We start from the raw sequence: 26161 nt of genomic DNA on the forward strand, positions 1-26161 counted from the left end.
ACATCTCCTGAGAGAACATTTGTTGAGTTTTGTTTTCTACTTCTAATTGACCACAAACAAAACATGTCGTGGACCCCGACTTAAACAAGTTGAAAAACTTATTGGAGTGTTACTATTTAGTGGTCAATTGTACGGAATATGTACTGTACTGTACATGTCTGTACTGTACATGTATGAACTGTACTTTACTGTACATGTATGTACAGTACTGTACTGTACATGTATGTACTGTACTGTACATGTCTGTACTGTACTGTACATGTCTGTACTGTACTGTACATGTATGAACTGTACTGTACTGTACATGTATGTACTGTACATGTATGTACTGTACTGTACATGTATGTACTGTACATGTATGTACTGTACTGTGCAATCTCCTAATACAAGCCTCAATCAATCAATTAAAGCCATATTCCTCTTCTATTCTTTTCAATAGCAATCAATCAAAGTTGACTTATATAGCCCTAAATCACCAGTGTCTCAAAGGGCTGCACAAGCCACAACAACATCCTCCACTCAGATTCCGCACCAGGGCAAGGAAAAACTCAAGCCAGTGGGATGACAATGACAGACCTTGGAAGGGACTGCAAATGTGTGGCAAGCAACCGGTGCAATGGATGTTGAGGGCCATCCATCCATTTTCTACCACTTATTCCCTTTTGGGGTTGCGGGGGCGCTGGTGCCTATCTCAGCTACAATCGGGCGGAAGGCGAGGTACACCCTGGACAAGACGCCACCTCTTTGCAGGACGTTGAGTGGATCTAACATAATAGTGAGAGTCCAGTCCATAGTGGATCTAACATAGTGTGAGAGTCCAGTCCATAGTGGATCTAACATAATATTGTGAGAGTCCAGTCCATAGTGGATCTAACATAATAGTGAGAGTCCAGTCCATAGTGGATCTAACATAATAGTGAGAGTCCAGTCCATAGTGGATCTAACATAATAGTGAGAGTCCAGTCCATAGTGGATCTAACATAATCGTGTGAGAGTCCAGTCCATAGTGGATCTAACATAATAGTGAGAGTCCAGTCCATAGTGGATCTAACATAATAGTGTGAGAGTCCAGTCCATAGTGGATCTAACATAATAGTGAGAGTCCAGTCCATAGTGGATCTAACATAATAGTGAGAGTCCAGTCCATAGTGGATCTAACATAATAATGAGAGTCCAGTCCATAATGGATCTAACATAATAGTGAGAGTCCAGTCCATAGTGGATCAAACATAATAGAGTAAGGGTCCAGTCCATAGTGGATCTAACACAATATTGTGAGAGTCCAGTCCATAGTGGATCAAACATAATAGAGTAAGGGTCCAGTCCATAGTGGATCTAACACAATATTGTGAGAGTCCAGTCCATAGTGGATCCAACATAATAGTGAGAGTCCAGTCCATAGTGGATCCAACATAATAGTGAGAGTCCAGTCCATAGTGGATCCAACATAATAGTGAGAGTCCAGTCCATAGTGGATCTAACATAATAATGAGAGTCCAGTCCATAGTGGATCTAACATAATAGTGAGAGTCCAGTCCATAGTGGATCAAACATAATAGAGTAAGGGTCCAGTCCATAGTGGATCTAACACAATATTGTGAGAGTCCAGTCCATAGTGGATCAAACATAATAGAGTAAGGGTCCAGTCCATAGTGGATCTAACACAATATTGTGAGAGTCCAGTCCATAGTGGATCCAACATAATAGTGAGAGTCCAGTCCATAGTGGATCCAACATAATAGTGAGAGTCCAGTCCATAGTGGATCCAACATAATAGTGAGAGTCCAGTCCATAGTGGATCCAACATAATAGTGTGAGACCTTGTATAGCTGACACTGTTGTTATAAAGCAATGTGTTCGATGCCGTGGTTTTGTGTGAAGATGCAGAATTGACTGGATCCACGTGGGTGTTTTTGTCAAATGTTTGTTCGGGACACAATGAACTGATGGAGGCCTGCAGCCACGTGAGAGTTGTGAAGAGAAGACTGAGATGAGAGGACTATGCAAGATTCAGCACCTGATGCAAGGCTGATGTTTGAGTCTTCCTCGCATGTTCTGTTCCATCTCGCTATGTTGTCTTTGCCACTAAGGCGAGGCTTCATTGTCGGGTCCCCACGGTCTTGGCCGTGTCCTCCACTGATGAAAGACTTCAAGCGGTGTGAGCTGCACCAAGTCCCAGGTTATGTATGCGTGGCGCGGCCTGGCCTGTCAGCGCCATCATCATGAAAAGGATGATGGATGGTGTTTATTTTCTGATGATGGAACGCAACCCCGGCCTGATGAGAATTGGAAGAAAAAGGGAGCGATTACGCCGGCTCGCTTATTAAATTATCAAAACCATCATTTTCATCAATGGCAGCTGAGACGTGGGGGGGGATGACAGAACCCCGTCGACCTTGGACACTTCCCGCTGTCCTTGGCGTTCTTCACGGGGCTGCGAGATCGCCATGCCACACGCGTCTGTGCATGCTGGAGATAGGATGAAGATGTCGGAGCAGAAATGAGCTGGGAGTGAAAGAGTGCAGGAACCATGCTGATGAATAATGAAGGCGGGCTTCCTCCCAGGTGGACACGGGGCGTCAAGCTGACAGGTGTCAGTGCAGCGGGGGGACGGCGCTCCATGAAGTTGTCTCCATATTAAGCAGACAGCTGAGGCCTGCTAAACTGCGAGGACCTGCAGGGTCTGCATCTCATCAGCCGCGGGAAGAGGAGCGCGTTTCGGCCTCTGCCACTTCCCATCTGCAAACTGGAAGTGACCTCGCTCCTCCGCTAGCCTCGCTGAAGCCTCTCCCATCATGCACTGGGGGCAGCGTGGAGCTCCCACGAGCCCCCGGCTCGCTCCCTGCCATCTGCCGTGATTTATAGAAAAGGGCCGATGATTTATGGGCCAGTCATCTCACAATGAAGTTGTTCTCTTTCATTTGCGTGGCCCGCCGACCCGGCCGCCACTCGCTGCCAGGCTGGGGGGGGACCGCGCGCTAATCATGCGCAATGAGGGCTTTTAAACAAGCAGAGGGCGGCGGGGGGCTGCAAATAGGCCCCTTAATGAAAGACATTTTTAACAGCGGGAGCACGTGCTGATGAAAGACAGACGGAGGATGCATCCACTCAGTCAGGAGGCTGGGAAACATGGCGTCAAACCACAGCACACTCAACAACAGCACCTGGATCACAACAAACATCTGGAAAGTCTGTCACTAAAGAAACATTCATCAAACTTTAGGAAGTTACTCAATCAATCAATCAATATTTACTTATGTAGCCCTAAATCACAAGTGTCTCAAAGGACTGCACACAACGACATCCTCGGCTCAGATCCCACATCAGGGCAAGGAAAAACTCAACCCAGGGGGATGACAATGAGAAAACCTTGGAGAGGACCACAGATGTGCATGGCATCTCATAAACTTGACAACACACTGTGTCCAATGTTTTCAAAAAGATAAAATAAGTCATATTTTTGGTTCGTTTAATAGTTAAAACTAATTTACATTAGTGTAATCAGTTAATAAAACATTGTCCTTTACATTTATAGAAGCTTTTTTAAATAAAAAAAAATCTACTACTCTGCTTGCATGTCAGCAGACTGAATGAATACAGAACCGTTTTGAATCGGAAATATATCGTTTTTGAATCGAGAATCGAATCGAAAAAAATTGATATATTATCGAATCGTGACAACAAGAATCGATATTGAATCGAATCGTGGGACACCCAAAGATTCGCAGCCCTAATATATATATATATATATATATATATACACATATATACACACATACATATATATACACAATATATACACATACATATATATATATATATACACACACACAAATATATGTATAAACACAGACACATAAAATACAGATATATGTACATACATATATATTATATATACAAACATATATAGGTACATACATACACATTTATTTAAATACACACATATACCGTATATATATATATACACATATATATACACACACACACACACACACACGTATATATATACATACATATACACACACACATATATATAAATGTGTGTATATATATATATATATATATATATATATATATACACACATATATATATATATATATATAATAAAGATTTTTTTTTTAGCACGTTCAACTTACAAAATATATTAAAGTGATCTAGTGCATTGCTTAGTTTCTTAAAGTAGAAGACGGCCCTCTGGTGGAAATGTTTGAAAATCCCTGGCATATTTGGAATATGGATTAAGACAAATATGTAAATATACAGCCTTTCTGAAATATTTCAATGACTATATCTCATGTTAAAGTTTCATTCAAAGAGGCCTGGGACAGGTAACAATTGCAATTTCTCATGTTGAAAGTGGCTTATATCAATTAATCATCAATCAACATTTAATTATAAAGCCCTTCATCACAAGTGCTTCACAAGGCTTGATTAACCACGACATCCTTGGATCTGAATCCAAACCCCTGCAAGAAAAAAATCAACCAAATGGGACATTGAGAAACCTTGAAAGGGTCTCAAATATTACACTTGTACTATTTTCACTATATTTCTTGAATGAAATATAAAACATGCTTTGCAAATATTTCTATGAATATATACAACATATGTCATATAGCCTTAAGATTGCTTGGACGCCTTGTGTCACAATAGCAACACTTTTAAAAGGTCAGCCATAAAGATGTACTTCAATTATTAAAAAAAAAAAGTTTCCTATTTCAAATTCAAGGGGTACTAAGCATAACAACATATTATTTATTTAAAGACTTCTTTTACTATAGCACACATTGTAACAAATGCAACTTCACATGTCTTTGACCTTAACCAGGAAGTGTTGTAGATAAACACAAATCTAAAATGTATGGATTTAAAAAAAGTGTATATACCGCACAGTATTATTTAATATTTCAAGTATGGACAGTAGTACTGTCTGAAGGCAAGAAGGGCTGAGAGCGCCATCTGCTGGTGGCCTGCACACTATCATTTACACTAGTAATACTCCTGTATATGTGAAGGGAGGCACACCAATGAGAAGTCTGACAGTTTATTTCAATTCTGCATGACTGGTAACATGTAAATATACAGTAGTATAAATATAGTATTGCGTGACGGGGGGTGCATGCACACTAACAACTTCCCTCACTTACTTGTTCTAAAGTGGACTTAGGAGGGCGTAGGAAACAGTCATGTTCAACTAAAGGCACACGTCGAAGATGTGGGACGTTCAACATTCAGCCCGTTGCTAGGTTTGAACAGGCTCAGGACGGGAAGACAATGGAAGGTGCAGAGGTCTGTCCTGTCTAAAGCAGATATGAGGCACATTTCAAACATTGATCAATGTACAAAATGGTGTGGTGTGATTACTTGCTACTAAAAGTGAGACCATGAGTCTAACGTGTCATTCTAAAATACCACAATTTCAGACTTACTTTATTGATGATTGTAAAATAAGTGGCTGGATATTCAGCAATGACAACAGGATTATAACCTGTGACAGGAATTGTAAATAAGGGCTGTCTCTCAACTCGCACACTTCCATACTAAGACTGAGCATCTTGACACTGAGAAGAAGTGTGTCGGATGTTGCACTCAGTCTTGACAACCTCAATCAAAGGAATTTTACGCAGCGGAGGGGAGGGACTAAAACTCCAGTAAATGCAAGTCACAATTATAAAAGGAGAGAAGAAGATAAAAGGAAACGGATAATATTGCAATCATCATTTTCAGTCAAGAGTGCTGCGACGGTAATGGATTTGAGAAAGTACTAACGTGCGCCTTCAGGAAGCAAGTACGCAGAGTACATAGTGAAGTGCACTGACAAAGTTTTCCATTAGAGACAGAGAGCAAAGACATTCTCGCCAGAAGCTTCTCGGCTGCAGCTGGTGATCGTCTTAATCGTTCACATTTTTAGGTCTCAGACTTTACACATTTTTGCAACACTTTCTTCTCATTATATTGGCTATAAGACAGGAAATGTTGACAGTAGTCTTCACTTAGTGGTTCACTCGTAACTGGACTGTACTGATGAAGAGTCCACTAACATTCGAATGTTGAACTTCATTGATTGTACTCACCTACAATCTAATCTTCTCTGACATTAGTGTACTTGTTTGTAGTTTCTCTTTTCATGAATATGGAATACATTCAGTTTCATGTTTTGTCAAGAAGAATGGAATGCAGCTTCTTCTTCAAAATATTCCAATGTTCCACATTGATTGTCTTACTTTCTTCAAACAAAGAAAAAATAGAAATGCTCCGTTAGGGTGAAACCAATAAAAAAATGTGTTGAGCTTCAAATCATTGGCCAGCCAATTGATTATCTGCTGCAAAGTGACATGTCCACTTTGAGAAGACTTTCTTTCTCGGTCCAGAAAGGCTGCACCAGAGTGCAGTAGTTGTTTTTCAGCTCATTACATTGGATAAAGAAAAAACTGTAAGCTTGTGGGCATGCACACTGTTTGACGCAAGAGACGCCGGGCATGATGATGTATGAGCGAAGGAAAGACTTTGTTTAGGCACATGACCTCGCCATCATAAAAGGAGTCAAGGATGGTGCTTTGCTTTCAGGATGGCAGATTTTCACTGCAAGGTAAGCAAAAGGTTTGAATGGAAGAAGCTGATGAGAGTGTCAGAGCAGGTGTTGTAGAGAGTTAGTAGGAGGAGATGTCAGAGGAGCTGCTGCTATTGCTGGTGGTGGTCTGGGCCCTCTTGATGTACAAGTTGAGCAGCTTCATCTATAGGAGGAAACAAGACAGTTCAACAACACAAGTGAGATGAGCCTCTCTTTTGCTGTCCATGTAAAGATGTGCAAATGATCGGAAAATATTTGAGGCCGAATTTTAGCTTCCAACAGACTTAAAACTGCAGTGTTGGGTATTTTGGTTATATGTTATTTCCCACTGTAATTCCCTTTCGCCTAATATATACCATCTCCTTCAACACACCATTGACACAAAGCATGAAGGCTGTCCCATCCGGGTTACACAGAAGCGTCATTGAAGAAAACTTAAAGACAGTACGGACACTACAAGATGAGCAATTTGTAGACAAAATAATTCCCTGACAGTTATTTGGCCACACTTTGCTACAATAAGAATGAGGTCCACCAAAAATGGAGTAGTAGTTGGGTGAACTAAGCCAACTGGATATAGGTTTAAATAATTATGATTTAAGGTTCAGTAGCGTGGCTTTTGCAATATTTCCACCATTAATATGTTAACTTTAGCACATTGGTTCGCCATTTAAGGCCACATTGCATCAGTAATCAGGTTGGAAGTAAGATTTAAGAGATAAAGCCTTGATTAAAAACACTCCCTTGCGTTTTGGATCTTCACACACTTAACCCTGGAGGAAGAACATAGAAAGGTTGACGACAACGTAGTGACCATGATTTAAACCAGAAGTGCAGTTACCTTGCTGCCTGTAAGCTGAGAAAGGTAGGGCTTCAGCTCCTCGCCAATCACAGCGTAGACGGCCACTAAGCAGAAGACGCTAGCCTTCCTCACACTGCTCTCACTGCTGTCGTAGCCCTGCGGTGGCACAATGCATTGACCCACTGAAGCACTGTGGCTGAAATATTCAGCTTGACTGGGAATTTCTGGCTCACCAGCAGGAGGCCTGGGATGATGTCAGGCAGCATCTGATGAAGCGGTTCCTTTACAATGCGTTCGATGGCCCTTGTCTGCATCTTGATGGCAGCCAAGTTGATTGGGTAGTCAGCTGTCTGCACAATGGGACACAAGACCTTGATGCACTGCTCTGGGTGTATTGAGCCCGCCAGTGTGGATGCGGCTTCCTCTGCCGCACGCACCACCTTGACCAAGAAAGGGAAAGCATGGGATTGTCAACAAAATAAAAATGTTGTGATTGTAATATATAACCGTCAACCCATTTTTCTCACCTCCTTATGTGAGTCTTTATGACCCTCCAGCATCTTCATTATGGTGAGCTCGGCATAGTTCTTAAAACGGCCTGGTTGGTTTCTTAAGATCTCTTTCAGGACTCTCAGGGCCAGTGCACGGATCATGTACTACGGGAAGTCAGAAAACAGGTGAACTCTAACGTTCCAGTTGCTACATTGCATCTCCTTACATCTTTGTCTCCCAGCATCTCCAGAAGCAGAAGCAGCAAGGTCTTGAAGTGCTCGTCCCAAACTACCAGACTGTCATCTCGGGCAACCTTCAGCAGCTCCAGCATGGTGGCCCGTCGCTCCTCAATGCCGCGCTCACCTACTGGGCCTTGGGACAGCTCCTTCAGCAGCTCCCCCACAAGCTGAAGTCGCTCAGTCGCTCCTGCAAAAAACAGCAAGTAGTTGTACAAATCTCTAAGAGACCAAGAAAGTATTTACAGTTTGCAGTACCTGGGACATTTCTGTGTTCCTGGATCTTGTTTTCAACACATTCTTGTTGGTGACCTACAGAGGACAACCGGAAGGAAGCATAGTTGGTTAAAGCTTGCCCAGAAAACAAAGCTCAGATGTGGCGCACCGTCCAGTCGCAGCTCCACATTGTCTTCAAACCGTGTCTCTCTTAGGGCGCCTTTGTCCAATGTGCTGGGGTTGTCGGTGTAGTTGTGAGGGTTGTAGTCTCTGAAACGCGGCCCAGTAAAGCGTTGCGAAGGCGGGTATAGCAATGAGGTCTTGTTGTCCACCATAGCTCCATGAAGTCTAAGGTCCAAGTGTAAGGGAGTGCCGCCTTCACACTGTGGGAAAAAAAAACTTAGGTGTTGGAATCTCATCAGTATAGAACATCATTCTGAAGCATCCCTACGTTCACCGTGGTGTCCCGTTTTTCATCTGGCCTATACATCTCCATTGGATCTTCTTGGCTGCGGTAGCTGAAGTTCTGGATGGCCTCAGTGACACCACGCAGGGAGCTGTAGATCTGCTCAGAGTTCAGGTTCTCACTGTCGTACTCTGGCATGCTGCAGTGGGTGCATTTCAATGAATGAGTACCACTTTAAAAAAAGACCACAGCTAAGTATCTGTAAGTGCAGACAAAACCATCAACCTGGAAAACTGCACAAAGATGAACATTGTTTTGATCATTAAACTTAATCTATTATGTTTCATTCATTGCTAACTGCACACATGCTAATACCGCTGCGGCTGAAGTGAATGAATTAATCGTGATCAAATTCTAGGATTTGAGTGAGACACTTGTATCTTGAGAGAAATGCAGTAGAATTTGTTCAAGTCAACATAATAAGAGATGATAAAATGAACTGGGAATCTCATGTAAAAAAATATAAGACATAAAGTAGCAAGAAACACGGCAATAATGAATAAAACAAACATTTTCTGGACCAAGAATCACTTCATATTCCCTGCTGCTAACTAGTGTTACATATCTGACTTATTGTGTAGAAATATGGGAAATAACTACAAATGGGCCCTTCATTCAATAACAGTGTCACAAAAAAGATCCATTATAATAACATATGTTGTTGGATATAGAGAACATAAAAAATCCTTTATTTGTTGAATCACAAATATTGAAATTCAACATTTTGGTGCATTTGCACACAGCCAAAATTATGTACAGGCAAACTAACCTGCTAGCCAAGAATGTACAACAACTATTCTCAACAAAAGAGGAGAAATGTAACTTTAGAGGAAAATCTAATTTGAACTTTTATGCACGTACAAAATGTAAAACCTTTTGCATATTTGTATGTGGAATTAAATGATGGAATGGATTAACCAAAGAAATGAAAGAAAGCAGTAATATGATTCACTTTAAGAGACAGTTCAAACTACAAGTGTTCACAAAGTACAGAGAACAATTATTACGAACATCTTGAACCCTTTTTTTTCTTTTTGAGATAAAGATTATTTATGTATTTAATATTTGTTTACTTACCATGGTATATTATTTATTTATTCACTGTTGTGTTACAGAGAACAAGGAAATGGGATAAAATTGCTATGGTATGAAAAGAGGTAGGATTAAATAAGCTCAGCTTCTTCTTACTCCTTTTCGGACGTGCTGTTGTGAAACAACTGGAAATATGTGATGCATTACATTGTATCGTATGCATGTTCCAAATAAACTGAACTGAACATTCCTTGGAACGGCTTAGTCACATTGACATAAGCGGTGATCTCCATAACTGAAAATAGCCATTTCTTGCACATTTACGTGTCCCCTTTGCTAGATACATAATAATATTAACTTACAGCTGTTTGTTGATATTGTTTTCCTTCATTACACAATTTTTATGAGTCTGTTTTGAATTGGTATGGTGAAGGAATAAAATTAAAAAGTTCAAACTCTCATGCTGGGTAAAAACCGAGGAATACAAATGTGTCTTCAGATGGGTTTTAAAAGTGTACGATAAAAGTGCTGGTCTTTCATGAAAGCGAAATCATTCCACTTTTGATGAGTAAGCAGCGATGGAAAAAGGCTCTGTCACCTATGACCTAGCAAAATGGACTCTTGTGTAAAAGGGGATGGAAATACGGCTCAGCCTACTGCGAATGTGAATGATGACATTAGCAATAATATAAAACGTGATGACAAATGGATCGATGTTTCCCCATCAGGTCAAAAATATGATGTCAACTAAAGTGACAACGTATGTCAACATCGGCTTAAGTGGGCAATTTTAGTGACAAAAAATAAACAGTGGACCAGGAGTTGATGTGATGGCGGATGGTTGACAAAAGTGGGTTTCACTTTATTTTATTATGTGTACCTCGGAGAAAGACTGCCATGGGAGAAAGTGGTGGGGGACATCAGTGGGCTGCTGCGGCTGCTAGACTGCCGTGGCGTTGTTCGACCCGTGGAGCTACTGGGAGATGCCTTCAGGTGACAGCGCACACACACACACACATCAAAACCACATTTGGCTCAAGGTGGTGTAATTTTGTCACCTTGGTGGACAGTGTGTACATATAAAAGGTATGCGTTACCATGCTGATGCCGCTGTTGGCGCTTGTGCTCCTCAAGTGGTTGTGCAACAGCTTGGTGGTCCCATCTTGGAAAGTTTTAGGTAGAGCGCCGAGAAGCATGGTGAACTCTGGTGTGTTTAGCTCAAACAGAGATATGAGCACAACCTGGGCTGCCTGCAAGAAAGAATAGACAAACACACACACAATTTGAGAGGACACGCTGCAGTTCTGTCACACCTGTGTGGGTCTCAGTGGTCTAGCACTATCTAGTAGCACATTCGGCAACGTAAAACCAGCTAAGGCCGATAAAAATAAAATCAAGCAGGAGCAGAGCTACAGTTGTAAATGGCTGTCATGCTATTGCCAGATGATTCTACCTGCTTGCACCTCTCCTCCAGGTTGCCTTCCCCAGGCAAAGAGGTCACGGTGCCGGCTCGGCCTGACAAATCCTCCCCAACCCAGTTATGAAGGGTCTGGGGATTTGGTAAATGAAGAAATTGATTGGGCGGAAAAAAATCAACATGTGAAAAAAAAAGCAACAAAGACAACAAGCAAAGATAAACATACAACATAACACAAATAAGGAGAATGTAGAAGTGACAACAGAAAAATGTGGAAATAGGGGGACGGCATTGAGAATGTCACACATTGGCGCTCCTACCTTACGGACATCAGAGCTTTTGGGTTCGGTAGTCCAAGTGATGATGCGTGAAACAGCCAGTCGGGTCTCGCTAGTGTTGACAAAGTCAGCCGGGTCCATCTGGCGGGCTAGTGCCTCAATGTAGCGCAAAATGGCCACCTTCACCTTCAGATTAGGCGTTTGTGTCTGATCCACGATGAACCGCATCAGGATGTTGAACTGCTGCTCGTATGGGAAGGACTCGCTAAAGACAACAATCTGCTTTATTCATTTGCTGCTCCGATATTTCAAACCAATGTTTGTATCCTAACCATGTGACGTCCAGAGCCTTCTGGACCTTGGCTTGAACAGATCCGAGGAGGTCGGCACCCATTTTCTTCAGCAACTGGGTGAGCAGGACGAAAAGCCAGTCGAGCAGGTCTTCCCGATGCACGACGATGAAGTCCACCAGAGTCTCCAAGAACATGCTGAAGACCTGAGAGCAACAAGTTTACAGACTCATCACATCTGGGATAAAGGGACTCCAAGTGTGAGTGGTGAGCGAGAGCAAACACTTACTCTCTGCGTGTGTTAGAGTCCAAACAAGTAAGGAGCCATGCAACACAAAAGCAGAGTTAGTTGTCCTTTAATGAGTAATTAAATGTGATCAGTTTATGTTACCACCCTTGACATTAAAAATCTACTTTAACGGCTGTCACCTTGCTGTGAGGGTCTGCAAACATCCTGGTGAAGATCTCACAGAGTCTCTTCAGCTCCACACGACTGAGGCACAAACACACAAGTTTAAGAGGCTTTCATCTGTTGATATGATTCAGATCATGTTACAAACCTTAGAGTTCTCTGGTTCTTCAACAGGTTCTGCAATCCAAGCAAGCCCTCCTTCCTTTCTGACCAGTTGGTGCTGGCACAGTGATTCAGAACTTCAGCTACATCCTCTGTCTGACGTGCATATTGAGACGCCATGCCGCCGTTGCGCGAGCTGTATGAGCGCTCTGAGCAGGCACTGGAGGCATCACTGTTCGCATCGTCATCAGAGTACATTCCTGGCGACTCAAAGCGCCGTCGCCCCGCCCGCCGCTAGAGGAGGAAGTGTCAACAATGTTGGAGGGTTAGGCTTGTTGTTCTCATGTCAACATGCTGCAAAGTGAGACACATTGGAAGCTTTGATATTAGCACGGTTTGTTAGCAAAAGATATGATAAATCGTGTAGTTTCATGCTCATGCTGACAAAAACACATCAGCTCCTGTACCTTACTCCTCAAGTCTCCTAAGAGCTGTAATGTACAAAGTCGAGCAGGGAGGATATTAAAATGTAGCATTTATTGACTCCAACATATATAGCAAGTTACTGTACATGTTTCTCACCAGAGCGTCAGCAACAGCAGCCTCCACCTCAGTGCCTGTGTTGAGGATCCTCATGGCATTGACTGAGGCCGAGATCCGAGCCTGGTGAGACAGCCGGTCTGACAAAGAGAAGTCAATAGGTGTATGTCAGTCGGCGCAAGTAGATACAATCACCACGGGACTCAACTTTTTGGACAAATGTCAGTGTTCAATAAATTCAAGATGGTATTTTACAATGCCATTGCAAGAAGTTGGTGTTTCCTTGTATTTTTTTTTTTAAATGGGAATATTATAACACCATTAACATGCAAAAATGAAAGATGCTGACATAATTTATGTAATCGAAGCTGAGATGCACAGGATCATGATTGATGACAGCTTTTAAACCCTGCAGCCCAAAAACAAACCAAATTGTTTTACAAAATAATAAACAATTTGCTTGATGATGAGTTTTGTTACACAGTGAATGCATTTTTTAAAGTCTAAAAATTGCATGCATGTCACACTGCAGTGACTGCACAATGTGAACTGGGTCAATTGTTTAGTGAAAGAATACACAATGTCAAATATTAGAACATTGAATCTTGACTAAGACTGTGTAAATTTCAGGGTCGAAACACTGTAATGTAGAACATTGAATCTTGACTAAGACTGTGTAAATTTCAGGGTTGAAACACTGTAATGCTAACCCAATCAGTGTGAGACCGTGAGTTCACCCAGTGTTTCAGGATATCAGGGGGCCCAAATCGGGATTTTGACAGAATAGTTAATGACTGATGATGTCAGAGTTCAGGGGCTAGCCGCTTAGGTCGCATAGAGAGAGAGAAACACCTCTGTGAGCCCAAATTTTTATCTCACAATTTACATGTGTTAAAAGAAGCCAGTTTGGACTGTCACAGATTTGCCACCTTAAAATAAGTTTACACACACAGTTTTGTTCCACCCGAGTGTCTGTATCTCCTTTGTGTTGTGCTGATGGTTCTGCTTGTGACCCGACTTGGCGATATTCAATTTCATTTCATGGCGTGTTCCGACTGGTTGTCGATTGTTCATATTTATGATGTAAGACCTTATACAAGGGTAAATGTTGTACAATATACAGCACATCTATTTGGGTGAGCTGAGTTGAGCCTGCAGTCTGTGGTCACTCAACGAGCACTCGGTACAAAACAAACCGCTGGTCGTTTGGCGAGATGTTGGAGATAACACCAAGTGTTATCACAGATTGACAAATGTATTTTTCTTTCTTAGTTTTGATTCTGTTTGGAATGATTGTGTAAGTAGGAAATAATTTGAATCAGAGCATGCAGAGAGGTAGAGTGGAAAACTGTAACACAAAAAAGGAAGTGCAAGGAAAAAGACAGGTGTGGAACATCAACACTGGATTAATTGGCGACTTAAGAAAGCGTTTGTCTCAGTCACTAGTGTGAGGACTTTGGTGATGTACTCACCCAGGGGGAAGACACCCCTGGAAGGGCTAGTGTCACAGCTGTTCTCGCGACTGGTTTCGCGGCTGCAACCCTGGCTCATACTAGGTCGAGGAATTCGGCTTCGTGCTGGAGTGGCAGGACACAGACAGACAGACAGACAGACAGACAGACAGACAGCATCGCAGGCAAGAATTTAGCGGTTAGCTTTAGCTTTTAGCACATATACTTTTGTGAGGGAATTAGTTATGCAAGACAAAAAAGATGGCGTTATTCAGAGGAAAATAAAGAGATTGCTATCAAGTCTTTGCATGCCCCTCAACCAGCCACAGAGTGAAAACTTTGTGAAGACATACAGAAAACGTTTGACCTCTGTGATTGCCAACAAAGGGTATTGAGATGAACTTTGATGAAGTGAAGTGAATTATATTTATATAGCGCTTTTTCTCTAGTGACTCAAAGCGCTTTACATAGTGAAACCCAATATCTAAGTTACATTCAAACCAGTGTGGGTGGCACTGGAAGCAGATGGGTAAAGTGTCTTGCCCAAGGACACAACGGCAGTGACAAGGATGGCGGATGCGGGAATCGAACCTGCAACCCTCAAGTTGCTGGCACGGCCGTTCTACCAACCGAGCTAAACCGCCCCAAGGTGGGCAGGGTTGGGGGCGCGGGGGTGTAAAATATATTCAGGGAGTCTCACGGATACAAAGGATCGTGGGTATTTGTTGTGTTGCCTTTATGTTGTGTTACTGTGAGGATTTTCTCCTGAAATGTGTTTGTCAATCTTGTATTGTGTGGCTTCACAGCGTGGCGCATATTAGTAAGTGTTAAAGTTGTTTATATCACAACCATCAGTGTACTCTGTATCACCCAGTATGACTTTCAATCTTGTGCGTTTAATTGCGGAAGCTATACACAACATGTTGCCGACCTAACAATCGGTTCGTACATGTTGTTGAAGGTGTCTAAGGCAATGGCTTCACAGTACGCCCATATTCTTGTCTTTAGGATAAACGCTATTGGAAAGACGCGAGAACGTTATCGGCTCCTATTGTCTTCATTACTCTGTGAAACAGATTTAAATAGCTTTGTGAGTGGTAAAGGTGGCCGACCTCAGATGTATTTCAGCGGGCGAGTGCGGTCCTGATTAAATGTTGGTTCAGGTGGACGGCGGGTGGATGCCGACTTTGGTTCTGCGGTTGCGGATGATATACTTACCTATCCGCGCATCTCTAATATATATACACACACATGCATATACTGTATATATACTGCATACATATATACATATACATATATATACATATATATATATATATATATATATATATATATATATATATATATATATATATATATATATATATATATATACATATATATATACACACACATATATATATATATATATATATATATATATATATATATATATGCATATATACAGAAAGACATATATGCATCTATACACATATAGATGCATGTATGTACACACATTGCTGTATCTGCCAGAAGTATCACATCAGCCCTAACAAACAATATTTGTGTGTCACATGTAACACGATGCTGGACTAGCTTTTGAACTTCGACATTAACAGTGGTTGTCAGCAGTCCTTACCAGAGCCTGATCTGGTGGGGCTGGTCTCTCGGCTGCAGCCCTGGCTGCGGTGGCCTCGTGGTCGCCTACTGTCGCTCAGGTTGCTGTTAGCACCATTGCTGGCGCTCTCCATAGTTGCCTTGTTGATTCTCCTATAAGTGGAGCTCAGTATTCGCCCTGGGGAACCAGACCTGCTGCCGGCTAAAAGATAGAAGATCAAATGAATGTGAACCTGTGAACAGCATTAATGTCATTGTCCAATTTGAGTTTTCTCACGTTGAGAATGTGAGGCGATCTTCCCTTTGCTACGACCCCGACAGTCAGGCACAGATGGACGTTTTCTTGTGCTTATTCTTTGTGTTCGAACTCGACCTGAAGAGCAAAAATAAGAGAAGAAAAATAAGAGCTGTATAAGCGTGTATCGACTCTCTTGGATGTTCTCACGTAAAACACTTTGTTTGAGAACATACAATATTGCAATGCTAATAGCCAGGTCTCCTAACTTCAAGAAACAAACATTTTCCTGCTGGTACACAAAGCATGTGAGACAAGTACACAGCAGTGAAGGCAAGTCATGAACAAATCCTTCAAAACCTGCAAGTTTTTTACTGAATCAGCACTCACGGGTTGTCGCCGCCATTAACTTGGTCAGTTCTTGTCCCTGCCACGTTAGCCAGGTATGAGAATAAACCAGGTAATACGTAATTAATTATGCCCGTGTGAGTCTATGTTTTTATAAATGTATTAGTGCCATAGAAACAGCAACAAATATTCACTCGATTCACTTTGGTGAGTGACTCACAGGTACCTGAGCCAGTAAAAACAATCACATTTACCATCACTAGTACACAGTGCAACAAACTTGTTGGTCCCAGAATTGATGGCAGTGGGCCCCCGTACTGTATTTATGACAATTAAAAAAAAAAAAGTAATTAAATAAGATAAAAAAGCGGCTTGCAACAACTCTACAGAAGAAACTTTTAGAAAGGAAAACAGTGAAACTATCAAAAGGGTGAGAGATCTAAAGTTTAACTGGTTTCAATTAGCAAAGAAATGTGCGTGTTCAGGTTAAACAACACGATGGGTTGTCTTCTAATTAGATGGTACTTTATTTATTCCTTCAGGTTGGTGGACCTATAAAGCTGTGGCACATCTGAGAATGTTATTTACTGTATTTTTTTTCGTTTGTGTCTCATGGCACAACTGCGAAACAAAATGCAAAGTCCTAGTGTTTGACGAAAAACGTTTGCCATGGAACCAAAACAATCATGTAAAAAATGTGGGCAATTCAAAGCATCAAAGCATGTATCGCCGTTCTTAAAGAGCTAAGAGCTGCTGTGGGCCCGTACCCGATATCAAAGAATGCAGGCGCATCAGTATTTTGTGATGATAAAATAAGAGACAATAAGGAGCAAAGTGTCTACGAATGTTCTCATGCATCCAGCTCATTGTCATCTCGGGGCATTCAATCGATCGCAACTGGACTGCTTGGTTTGTCTTAGAAGACGTTTCACCACTCATCCGAGTAGGCTTCATCAGTTTGGGATCATAGACTTAGATTGGTCATATCTCGTGAGGAGCAACAGATTATTTGTTGTGCATTTCACCTACTTTTTGTCTCCAACAAAGTTATGCCCCATCACTTTCACAATTTCAGTTCATAGATTACAGTTCTATAGGATACACTGGATGGGTAAATATTAATATACAGCAAGTCCTGTGCAAAACAATACTATATCCTTAGGTTTTATTTGGAAGTAGTGTCCACCAACAATGGGTCACCACTGACACCTTCACTGTACTTGTGGTGATAAAAGGCACTGATGAGGAGACAGATGGACAAGCATCAACCTGCAGAGGCACATAGCTTATCGTCTGCCTTAATACGCCACAAACAATAAGACCGGCAAGACAGTCTGGGAGAAACACTCAGGGCTTCACAGTACTCAGACATAAAGGGAAAGTGGGGATTTCATCGTGTCACCTGATTGGACTGTCACTTGGTGCAACTTACCAAGTGAAGCGTAAGATCCGGGCGGAAGAGCAGAGGCGGAACTAAAGGACGAAGAGGATGACTGCACTGCCGAGGACACAGCAGGCATCCAGGTGCGGGCTGTGGTTGCTGCGTTGACATCCACGTCGCTGCAAGAACGCTGCAGGGAGCCAGAGGTGGTACCAACAGGTGGTTTGGAGGCTTGCCCCACTTTGGCTAATAGAAGTTCAATGAGAAACATGAAGTTCTGTTATTTTGGTGACATGCAAAGAGCTTTACAAAACATGTTACAAATGAGTTACAACCAGTGATGAGAGAAACGTGGTAAAAGAGCAACATAATTACAGTAACTATGTTACTCTGGCTTCCTCCCACCTCCAAAGACATGCACCTGGGGATAGGCCCCTCCCACCTCCAAAGACATGCACCTGGAGATAGGTTGATTGGCAACACTAAATGGTACCTAGTGTGTGAATGTTGTCCATCTGTGTTGGCCCTGCAATGAGGTGGCGACTTGTCCAGGGTGTACCCCGCCTACCGTTCAAATGCAGCTGAGATAGGATCCAGCCTTTTTCAGGATCGCGGGGGGTGATGGAGCCTGTCTCAGCTGCATTCGGGCAGAAGGCGGGCTACACCCTGGACAAGTCACCATCTCATCATAGGACCAACACAGATAGACAACATTCACACACATATATATATATATATATATATATATATATATATATATATATATATATATATATATACACATATACACACACACACACACACACACACACACACACACACACACACACACATATATATATATATATATATATATATACATATAAATGTTTGGATGCATTCATGGAGGGAGGAATAAATGCTTGAGCGTGAGCTCGTTGTTCACAACAAAAACAAACTTTGTCATTAATAGATTAACCAAACACTACAATAGGAAGCGCTGCTTCATGCAGACAAAGGACGGGCGGAGTGGGCAGGGCAGTGACAAGCTTGAGAATTCCATGCAATATCACTGACTGCAGAACTTTGTTTTAAAAAAGTCTGCAGAACAGTGGTATTACATCGAATTATCCTTTTGCCTTTATTTTTCACCAAATTTGTTGCATCTTTCTTGCTCTTGCTTGATTATAAAATACATCGATCAAGTAGGTGGTCTGCAAAGTAGAGGAGCAACGTTCATATATTCTCAATATTCATTGTTTTATTGTCCATAGCTAATATTGTAGATCCCACATTTTAAATTTTTCTGTACATTCTGTCGTATAATTCAGTAAGAACATTTTATTTTACGGTATTGTTTTTGAGATGGTCTGTTAAGTTTTTCACTGAAAAGACACTCAGAATGTACATTAAAAAACATTATGTGGGATTTACAATACTAACTATGAACAATAAAATACTGAATATAGAGAATATATGAATGTTGCTCTTCTACTACAAACCTCCTCCCTGATCGACATATTTTATGATCGAACAAGAGCAACAAAGATCCAACAAACACAGCAAAACATAAATACCAAGGGTAAAAAACATCCACAAATTCGATAAGTCCCTTTTCTGTGGAACTTTGCTTTAGAACTCTGCTCCTGTCTGACACTCGCTGCTCCGTAAACAAGACTCTGTTTGTGCCTCGTCTGTATGAAGTAGAACTTTGTATGAAGTAGAACTTTGTATGAAGCAGAACTTTGTATGTCACGCTTAAGTGCAAATTCTAACCATTGGATTAATTTCTATTGTTTGAAAATATTCAACAGGCTGCATTGAAATGTTAATGATGTTGTATTATGCCAATGTAGCAAGACTTGTGTCACGTGACTTCCAACTTGACACTTCATTGGCTGGTTCTGAGACAGGATCAGAACTACCATTAAAAAAAAGAATAAGAAGATTGCTTCAGTTGTAATTTACCAGGAGTACAGTAAGTTTTCTTGCATTTTGAAGCAGCACATTTTTGGGCACTTAATATTTTTTTCTATTATTAAATTGTCAACATAGTTTGATGTAAAAAGATTCACTTCTAAAAAATTCAAGTGCAAAAAATTCAGTTACATAAACTCAGTGAGAAAAAATGTTTTCGTAATAAAGGCAAAAAAATACACCTCCATAGTTATCAAATGTAACTATCAAAGAGCAATCGTTGCACGTGTACGTGCGTGTGCGAGTTTGTGTTGGAGTTCGTGAGCAGATATTGTTACTATAGCAACAAATGTGCTCTTACATCTCGCCATGCTGCTTCCAGTGGTGCTTCTTGCAGACAAAGGTCGACTATAAACAGCAGAGGGACAAAAACTGTGAATGTGAAATGGAATGACAATTATTTGTGTTGACTTTGGCTTTTGAGTTTTACTTGAGGCTCTCCTGCGAGGAGGACGAAGAGCGATCAGAGGCCGGCAGCGACACCAACGTGTCTCCACTTCGCAGGTGAGCTTGCAGAGCTTTCTGATACGACGACTCCAAGCTTTGGAACAGTTGCTCCGCCTCCTGACTAAAATGGCCGTGGAAGTCCCAGTAGCACCTGCAGGCGATATCAGCAATCATCATCCTGAACCAGCTACCCTTCAATACTGTTTAAAATTGCCACTTACTTCCTGGCCAAAGAGCGCACCTCCGCGTCTGCATCATGAATGCCTTTTTTTATTGTTTCCATTAACACGGCTACATGCCTGCCACAGGAAACATTCAGATAGATGACTGACTGGACATTGCTCGCACAGACACAAAGACTTATTGATGACACCCAAGAGCTCCCTTGGTATCAAGGTTCAGCTCAGGTTTCTCTCAAGCAGTGGAGATGCCTGCAGAAACAATATATATTTTACACACAGGCAGCCACCCCTCTGACTACTGGGGGAGTGTCACGTTACCGCAACAGAAAGATCAGCAGCCACTGTCATCACTTTCACTTCACCGTCAGAACCTATGCTTACTCCACAGCAGATTATATTACAGACACAAAACAGTCTTCATTTATGTTCCCTGTAACCAGTAGCATACATTTAATTATTCAGGATATCAACATTTTTATAATCACAAATCAAATTGTTATAGCGCCTTTCTAATCACCCAAATTATTTTAAGTGATGATTCATGAACTCCAGTCACACACTGGTGGTGCATCGCTACATCTGTATCCACAGATGCCCTGGGATAGGCTGACGTAAACCTGACTGCCAATTCATTCCAAGCACCACGCCCATGATCACTACCAAACATTAGTGTGGGCAGCACTGGAGGCAAGGTGAGTAAAGTGTACAGAGGAAGCAGGATTCAAACCGCCCACCCTCCGGTTTCATGAGAACCTGCTCTACCTCGTGAACGACTGCTGCCCGATATTGTGTATAAAATTGTGTTTCCTGACCTCTCCAGAGCGCTCGTGTTCCATCCCTGGAGCTGCAGGTCCAAGAACTCATAGCAGCGCCTGCAAGACACAGAGCATTTATTCATTATTTATTCTATAAATATATGTAATATATTTTTTCATCAAACCCCCCGAAAAAACCCCAACCTGAATAACTTGAATGCACCGAGTAAAGAAGAGTCTTGGTTTTCTTCTGCTATTTTTTGTGCTTACCTTCTGGCCACCACAGATTTTGAGGTACAGTTGCCGGTGATGACAGGGATAAGACGAGGGTAGTGTGTGTGCTGCAAAACACACAAAGCACGTTAGTCGCTTGCCAGTAAACAACTGATTTGACAGGAAGCAGAGACCCACTTTAAGGATGAGGCGGATGGCGGCAATGCCAGAGGTGGCAATGACTTTGGCACAGTTGGAGACCAGGAAGAGAAGGGTCGGAAGGATTGCTTCAGCGGCATGATCAAAGCGGCTGCAGAGCACTGAGGAAAGGTGTCTGAAAACAAGAGATTCAAGCAACCACTCAAAACAAAAACACACTGTAACCACAAACAGAAACATTATTGTCAAGTGAGTGACCTCTTCAAGATTTAAGGAGGACGGTCTTACCCAAGAGTGATACAGGCCTCCCGAACCACCTGAGAACGTAGGTCTTTGGCCGACAGTTTGAATGCAGACTCTAGGAGCCGCAACTGCTGCAGGAAACCGTCAAACTCTGCTGCTCCAGCCAAGACCAGTGAGCGTACCTTCTTCAGCTGGTATGGCACAATAAGCAAGGCGATGTGATCCAGAGCTGGATAACAACAAAGAAAGACTCCTGAGATGACATTTTACCGCTGCCACGCGGAGCTCCCAGTCGCGTTTCTCGTCTGACAGCACATCTCGAATCTTGGCCATGGCCTCTTCTACCTCCCGGTTGGAGTATATCTGATTGAAGAATGAGGACATATAACCAGCTGCTTATGTGACGGACAAACACATTGAGTCTCGAGTCAAGCAAATTAACCTGCATAGTGGGAACATCATCGAAGGCTTGCATGAAGTCGTCCTCATCCACTGCGCCGGCAGAAGAACCATCTTTCCCTGCAGACAACAAAAAGACTGTTGACTGAATGCTTAGTCTGCTACCTGATGAGATTGTATATATATTCAGCCTTACTTATGACTAGACAGATGGTAAAGGTGGGCTCTTACCTGCTGACTTGGTGCTGGAGGTGGGGTTTCGGCGTGAACCCACACTCATAGTCTTTCTCCCAGCCAACAATGCAGCTTTGGATGAGCTTGAAGAGCAGCCCCCGTCCAGTGAGTCGTCATCCTCAAAGTTTTTATCTGAAGCGGGGGAAATGTAAAGGGGTTTCAGTGAGCTATGCCACTCAACAATGGTGTGGGCATGTGCACTAACATGTCTGCATTTCAAGATTAGACTGGCACAGGGCAGAGGACAAATATTCCTGTAGCCTCGCCACAGCATGCCAACCATAGTTGTGGAAGATCACAACAATCAGTCCACTGTCACTGGTGACGACAACACATTTGGAAGACAGACCATTGTGAGATTTTGCCACAAGTAAGCTTAAAAGCAAAAGGTTACCAAAATACATGCAGCGATGTTGTCTAATTTAGGAATACAGGGGCCAGCTTGATCTTTTTCACGTAATAGTATTACATTTTTGATAACATTTGTGAAGTTTTGTAAAAAAAAAAAAAAAAAAAATTTTTTTGCTTATCAATTAAAGGGATTTAGTTGAAATGATTCTTGAATATCCAAATTAAAGCAAATGTTTTCTTTTCAACATAGCAAAATACATGTTCCTGTAACTTTTTAATAGTTTTTTTTTTTTTATGTTTTCCCTAATCATCCCTTTTAACGTTCTCATTTTTTAACTTTAAAACATTACGGTATGTTTTTAAAAATATGTAGCTGGCAAACAAAAACACAAGCTGCGGCCTGAGGGCCGGTCTTTGCACACGCTATCAACGCTCGTCAACATCCCACATGGACGCACAAGCACACACAACTACTGTGATGTCATTTTGTCATGTTGAACAAAAATGAATGCCAGGGCAGTTCAATGTGAACCCAAGGATGGGGAGGCGCCTCCCCTGGCGTTTAGCACAGCCCAAAATAACATAAAGAAAACAGTCAGTGGTCTTCAGTCCATCAGAGACAGACCAAAGGTCTTCATCATCCTGTGTGGTCACTCATAAGACATATTACACATTTATATCCATCTTACACCCTCCTGCCATAAAACCATCTATCATTGATAGCATTATAGATGGTGGCAACAGCAGCAGCTTACAAGAGCAGATCCGCCTGCAGACCAGTTTCCTCAGCATGCCGACAATCAGGTGGTTCTAGCAGTCCTCTGCAATCCTCACATCTTTATCCTCGACAGTGAGAACAGGGGCAAAGAGTGAAGTCAACATGCTAGTCTCCCTTCTCCTGCTCTATTGTAAAATGCTCCTCTTTGTCCTGATACAGTAACGCTGTCCTCTAGCTGACTTCAGCAAACACACGCACTGCCAACATCAGGATGGAAAAAGGAGGAAGTGGGGGTGGTGACAATGGGAGGAGCATGAATGCTAGGATCACTAGGAGGTGGAGCCAGGGCTGAGGGACAGCCATTGCGTCATAATGACTCAGGAAAGGAGGATGAGGATGGGGAGTGTCAGCAGCTATTGTGATTCATTGTTATCACAACTGTGAAACATGCACAATGTAAGTGTGGCAAGTGATTACGTGCAGCAAACACAAACAAAACAATTTGAGAGAAAGTGAATTGAACAAATGTGTGTTGAGACAAAGACGCAGTTCCCACTGCACACCATATCAGATGTGTATGCTCTGAAAAAACACAGATTGGATTTTATTCCCCAGTCGACACACTCCAAAGTGCTTCAAATCCGAATCTTTGCGCATCAAATTCAGGCCACATCAGGGGGTAGTCTGAATCCGATTAGATTCTGATCTTTTCGATTGTGACTTCAGTCTAAACGCAACGCGAACTGAGTGAATATGTGACTTTTTTGTCAGCTTTGGGGGAGCTACATCACTCGTGTGTGCGGGGAAAAGACGCAGCCCACAAGTAGAAGTGGATACGTCAAAAGTGGTAAAGGAATGACTAAATCAGGCTAGAATGAAGGTTTTAGGATGGCATTCCCAAAGTCCTGACTTAAACGTGTGGACAATGCTGAAGAAACAAGTCCATGTCAGAAAACCAACACATTTTGCTGAACTGCACCAATTTTGTCAAGAGGAGTGGTCAAAAATTCAAGCAGAAGCTTGTGGATGGCTACAGAAAACGCCTTATATGCGGTCCTCTCCAAGGTTTCTCATAGTCATCATTGTCGACGTCCCACTGGGGTGAGTTTGTCCTTGTGGTTTGTGCAGCCCTTTGAGACACTTGTAATTTAGGGCTGTATAAATTAACATTGATTGATTGATTGATTGATTATTGCACTGAAACTTGCCAAGAACATGTAAGCAAATATTAACATTGCTGTATGTATACTTTTGACCCAGCACATTTGCTCATATTTTCAGTAGAGCCATAATAAATTCATAAAAGAAGCAAACTTCATGATTTTTTTTTGTGACCAACAAGTATGTGCTCCAATAACTACATCACAAAACATAAGAGTTGTAGAAATTATTGGAAACTCAAAACAGCCATGTCATCATGTTCTTTACAAGAGTATGTGCACTTTTGACCACGACTATATATATATATATATATATATATATATATATACATATATACATATATATATACATATATATATATACACATATATATATACATACATACATATATATATATATATATATATATATATATATATATATACATACATACATACACATACATACATACATACATACATACATACATATATATATATATATATATATATATGTATATATACATACATATATATATATATACACATAATTTCTTTATACTATATATTTGAAGTTTACTTTTCCCCAGCTTCAGTGGCGAGATGGTCAAGATGTAGATATATTGGAAGTTTGGTATTAAAATGGCCGAACAAGCTACTATTGTGATTAGTTAAGAACCCACGCAGATGTCTGGGAGTTGAGCAGATGAATCAAGGGTACCATTGTTTTCTTGTAGAATTCGTTCCAAGGAGAACATCTAATTACATGACAAGAAAATTGATCCAGCAGGCTATCACGAACCACAGAGCAATACAATCAGCATACATTGGCACTGGTGATTAAATCCTACCTGATACAGGTGACAAGATCATGTTCCCCGACCTTTGGACTTCATCAAATTTACTGAAGATGACGTTTAACCTGGAAAAAAAGATGGGGAGGTTGCACGTTAATAGTCCATTGCGTCACCTTTAGAACACAATATCATTTCATCACCTTCCTGAAATGATGGCCTAAGCAAAACCAGTTCAATTATTCCTTTGATGTGAAAAATTCAGCCCTCAAGAGGCTGGCCACCTGTGGTAGTCGCCTGCACCGTAGAAGCTAAACTATCACCATTTAGATATTCAGGGATTTCAAACTAAACTTGAAGTATATTGATTTTGATTAAATTATTACATTAAAATATAATTCTATACTCATTTTCAAACTTTAAGAGTGTTTACATAATTATTACATGAAGTAACTAATACTTCAAAAATGTGAAAATATATGGCTTAGGCTATTATTTTTTGGAAGAAGGTGAGAACTGGTGTTTAAATCAAAATTCACCGTGACTGAGGTAGGCCCTTTTTTCCAAGGTCAATCCTCACTCGCTCACCAACATGGCGATAGATCTCCACGAGAGAGCTCATGGCTCCATCACGCACCTACAATCAATACATTTCAATCAATGGTTATCAGCTATATGCATGTCCACATACATAGCAAGCAAGGG

The 26161-nt window shown here is 41.6% G+C and overlaps 1 protein-coding gene across 7 annotated transcripts in view; it reads right to left on the minus strand.

The window, feature by feature from the left end:
• Positions 1-5029: 5029 nt before the first annotated feature.
• The window catches only part of LOC133544422 (CLIP-associating protein 1-B-like), a 32886-nt gene continuing 11754 nt past the window's right edge, over positions 5030-26161 (minus strand). Inside the window, exons 7-39 of one of the 7 annotated variants that reach the window (XM_061889720.1) lie at positions 25996-26093; positions 25514-25584; positions 22452-22586; positions 22264-22340; positions 22092-22184; positions 21867-22012; positions 21618-21753; positions 21477-21547; positions 21264-21323; positions 20491-20568; positions 20253-20420; positions 20124-20170; positions 17918-18112; positions 16180-16275; positions 15925-16104; positions 14328-14432; positions 12898-12995; positions 12783-12806; positions 12362-12609; positions 12231-12294; positions 11844-12007; positions 11554-11776; positions 11270-11365; positions 10914-11066; positions 10697-10803; positions 8776-8923; positions 8488-8701; positions 8361-8414; positions 8093-8292; positions 7902-8030; positions 7608-7814; positions 7414-7530; positions 5030-6735 (exon numbers count right to left, since the gene is read on the minus strand). In XM_061889720.1, the coding sequence (XP_061745704.1) occupies positions 6652-6735; positions 7414-7530; positions 7608-7814; positions 7902-8030; positions 8093-8292; positions 8361-8414; positions 8488-8701; positions 8776-8923; positions 10697-10803; positions 10914-11066; positions 11270-11365; positions 11554-11776; positions 11844-12007; positions 12231-12294; positions 12362-12609; positions 12783-12806; positions 12898-12995; positions 14328-14432; positions 15925-16104; positions 16180-16275; positions 17918-18112; positions 20124-20170; positions 20253-20420; positions 20491-20568; positions 21264-21323; positions 21477-21547; positions 21618-21753; positions 21867-22012; positions 22092-22184; positions 22264-22340; positions 22452-22586; positions 25514-25584; positions 25996-26093 (4086 nt within the window). In that variant the 3' untranslated portion in view covers positions 5030-6651. Of the gene's footprint in view, positions 6736-7413; positions 7531-7607; positions 7815-7901; positions 8031-8092; positions 8293-8360; positions 8415-8487; positions 8702-8769; positions 8924-10696; positions 10804-10913; positions 11067-11269; positions 11366-11553; positions 11777-11843; positions 12008-12230; positions 12295-12361; positions 12610-12782; positions 12807-12897; positions 12996-14327; positions 14433-15924; positions 16105-16179; positions 16276-17917; positions 18113-20123; positions 20171-20252; positions 20421-20490; positions 20569-21263; positions 21324-21476; positions 21548-21617; positions 21754-21866; positions 22013-22091; positions 22185-22263; positions 22341-22451; positions 22587-25513; positions 25585-25995; positions 26094-26161 lie in introns of all 7 variants that reach the window. The other 6 variants (XM_061889715.1, XM_061889716.1, XM_061889722.1 and 3 more) reach the window with 6 other exon arrangements.

This window comes from Nerophis ophidion, linkage group LG27 (genome assembly GCF_033978795.1).
Source record: "Nerophis ophidion isolate RoL-2023_Sa linkage group LG27, RoL_Noph_v1.0, whole genome shotgun sequence".
Taxonomy (NCBI): domain Eukaryota; kingdom Metazoa; phylum Chordata; class Actinopteri; order Syngnathiformes; family Syngnathidae; genus Nerophis; species Nerophis ophidion.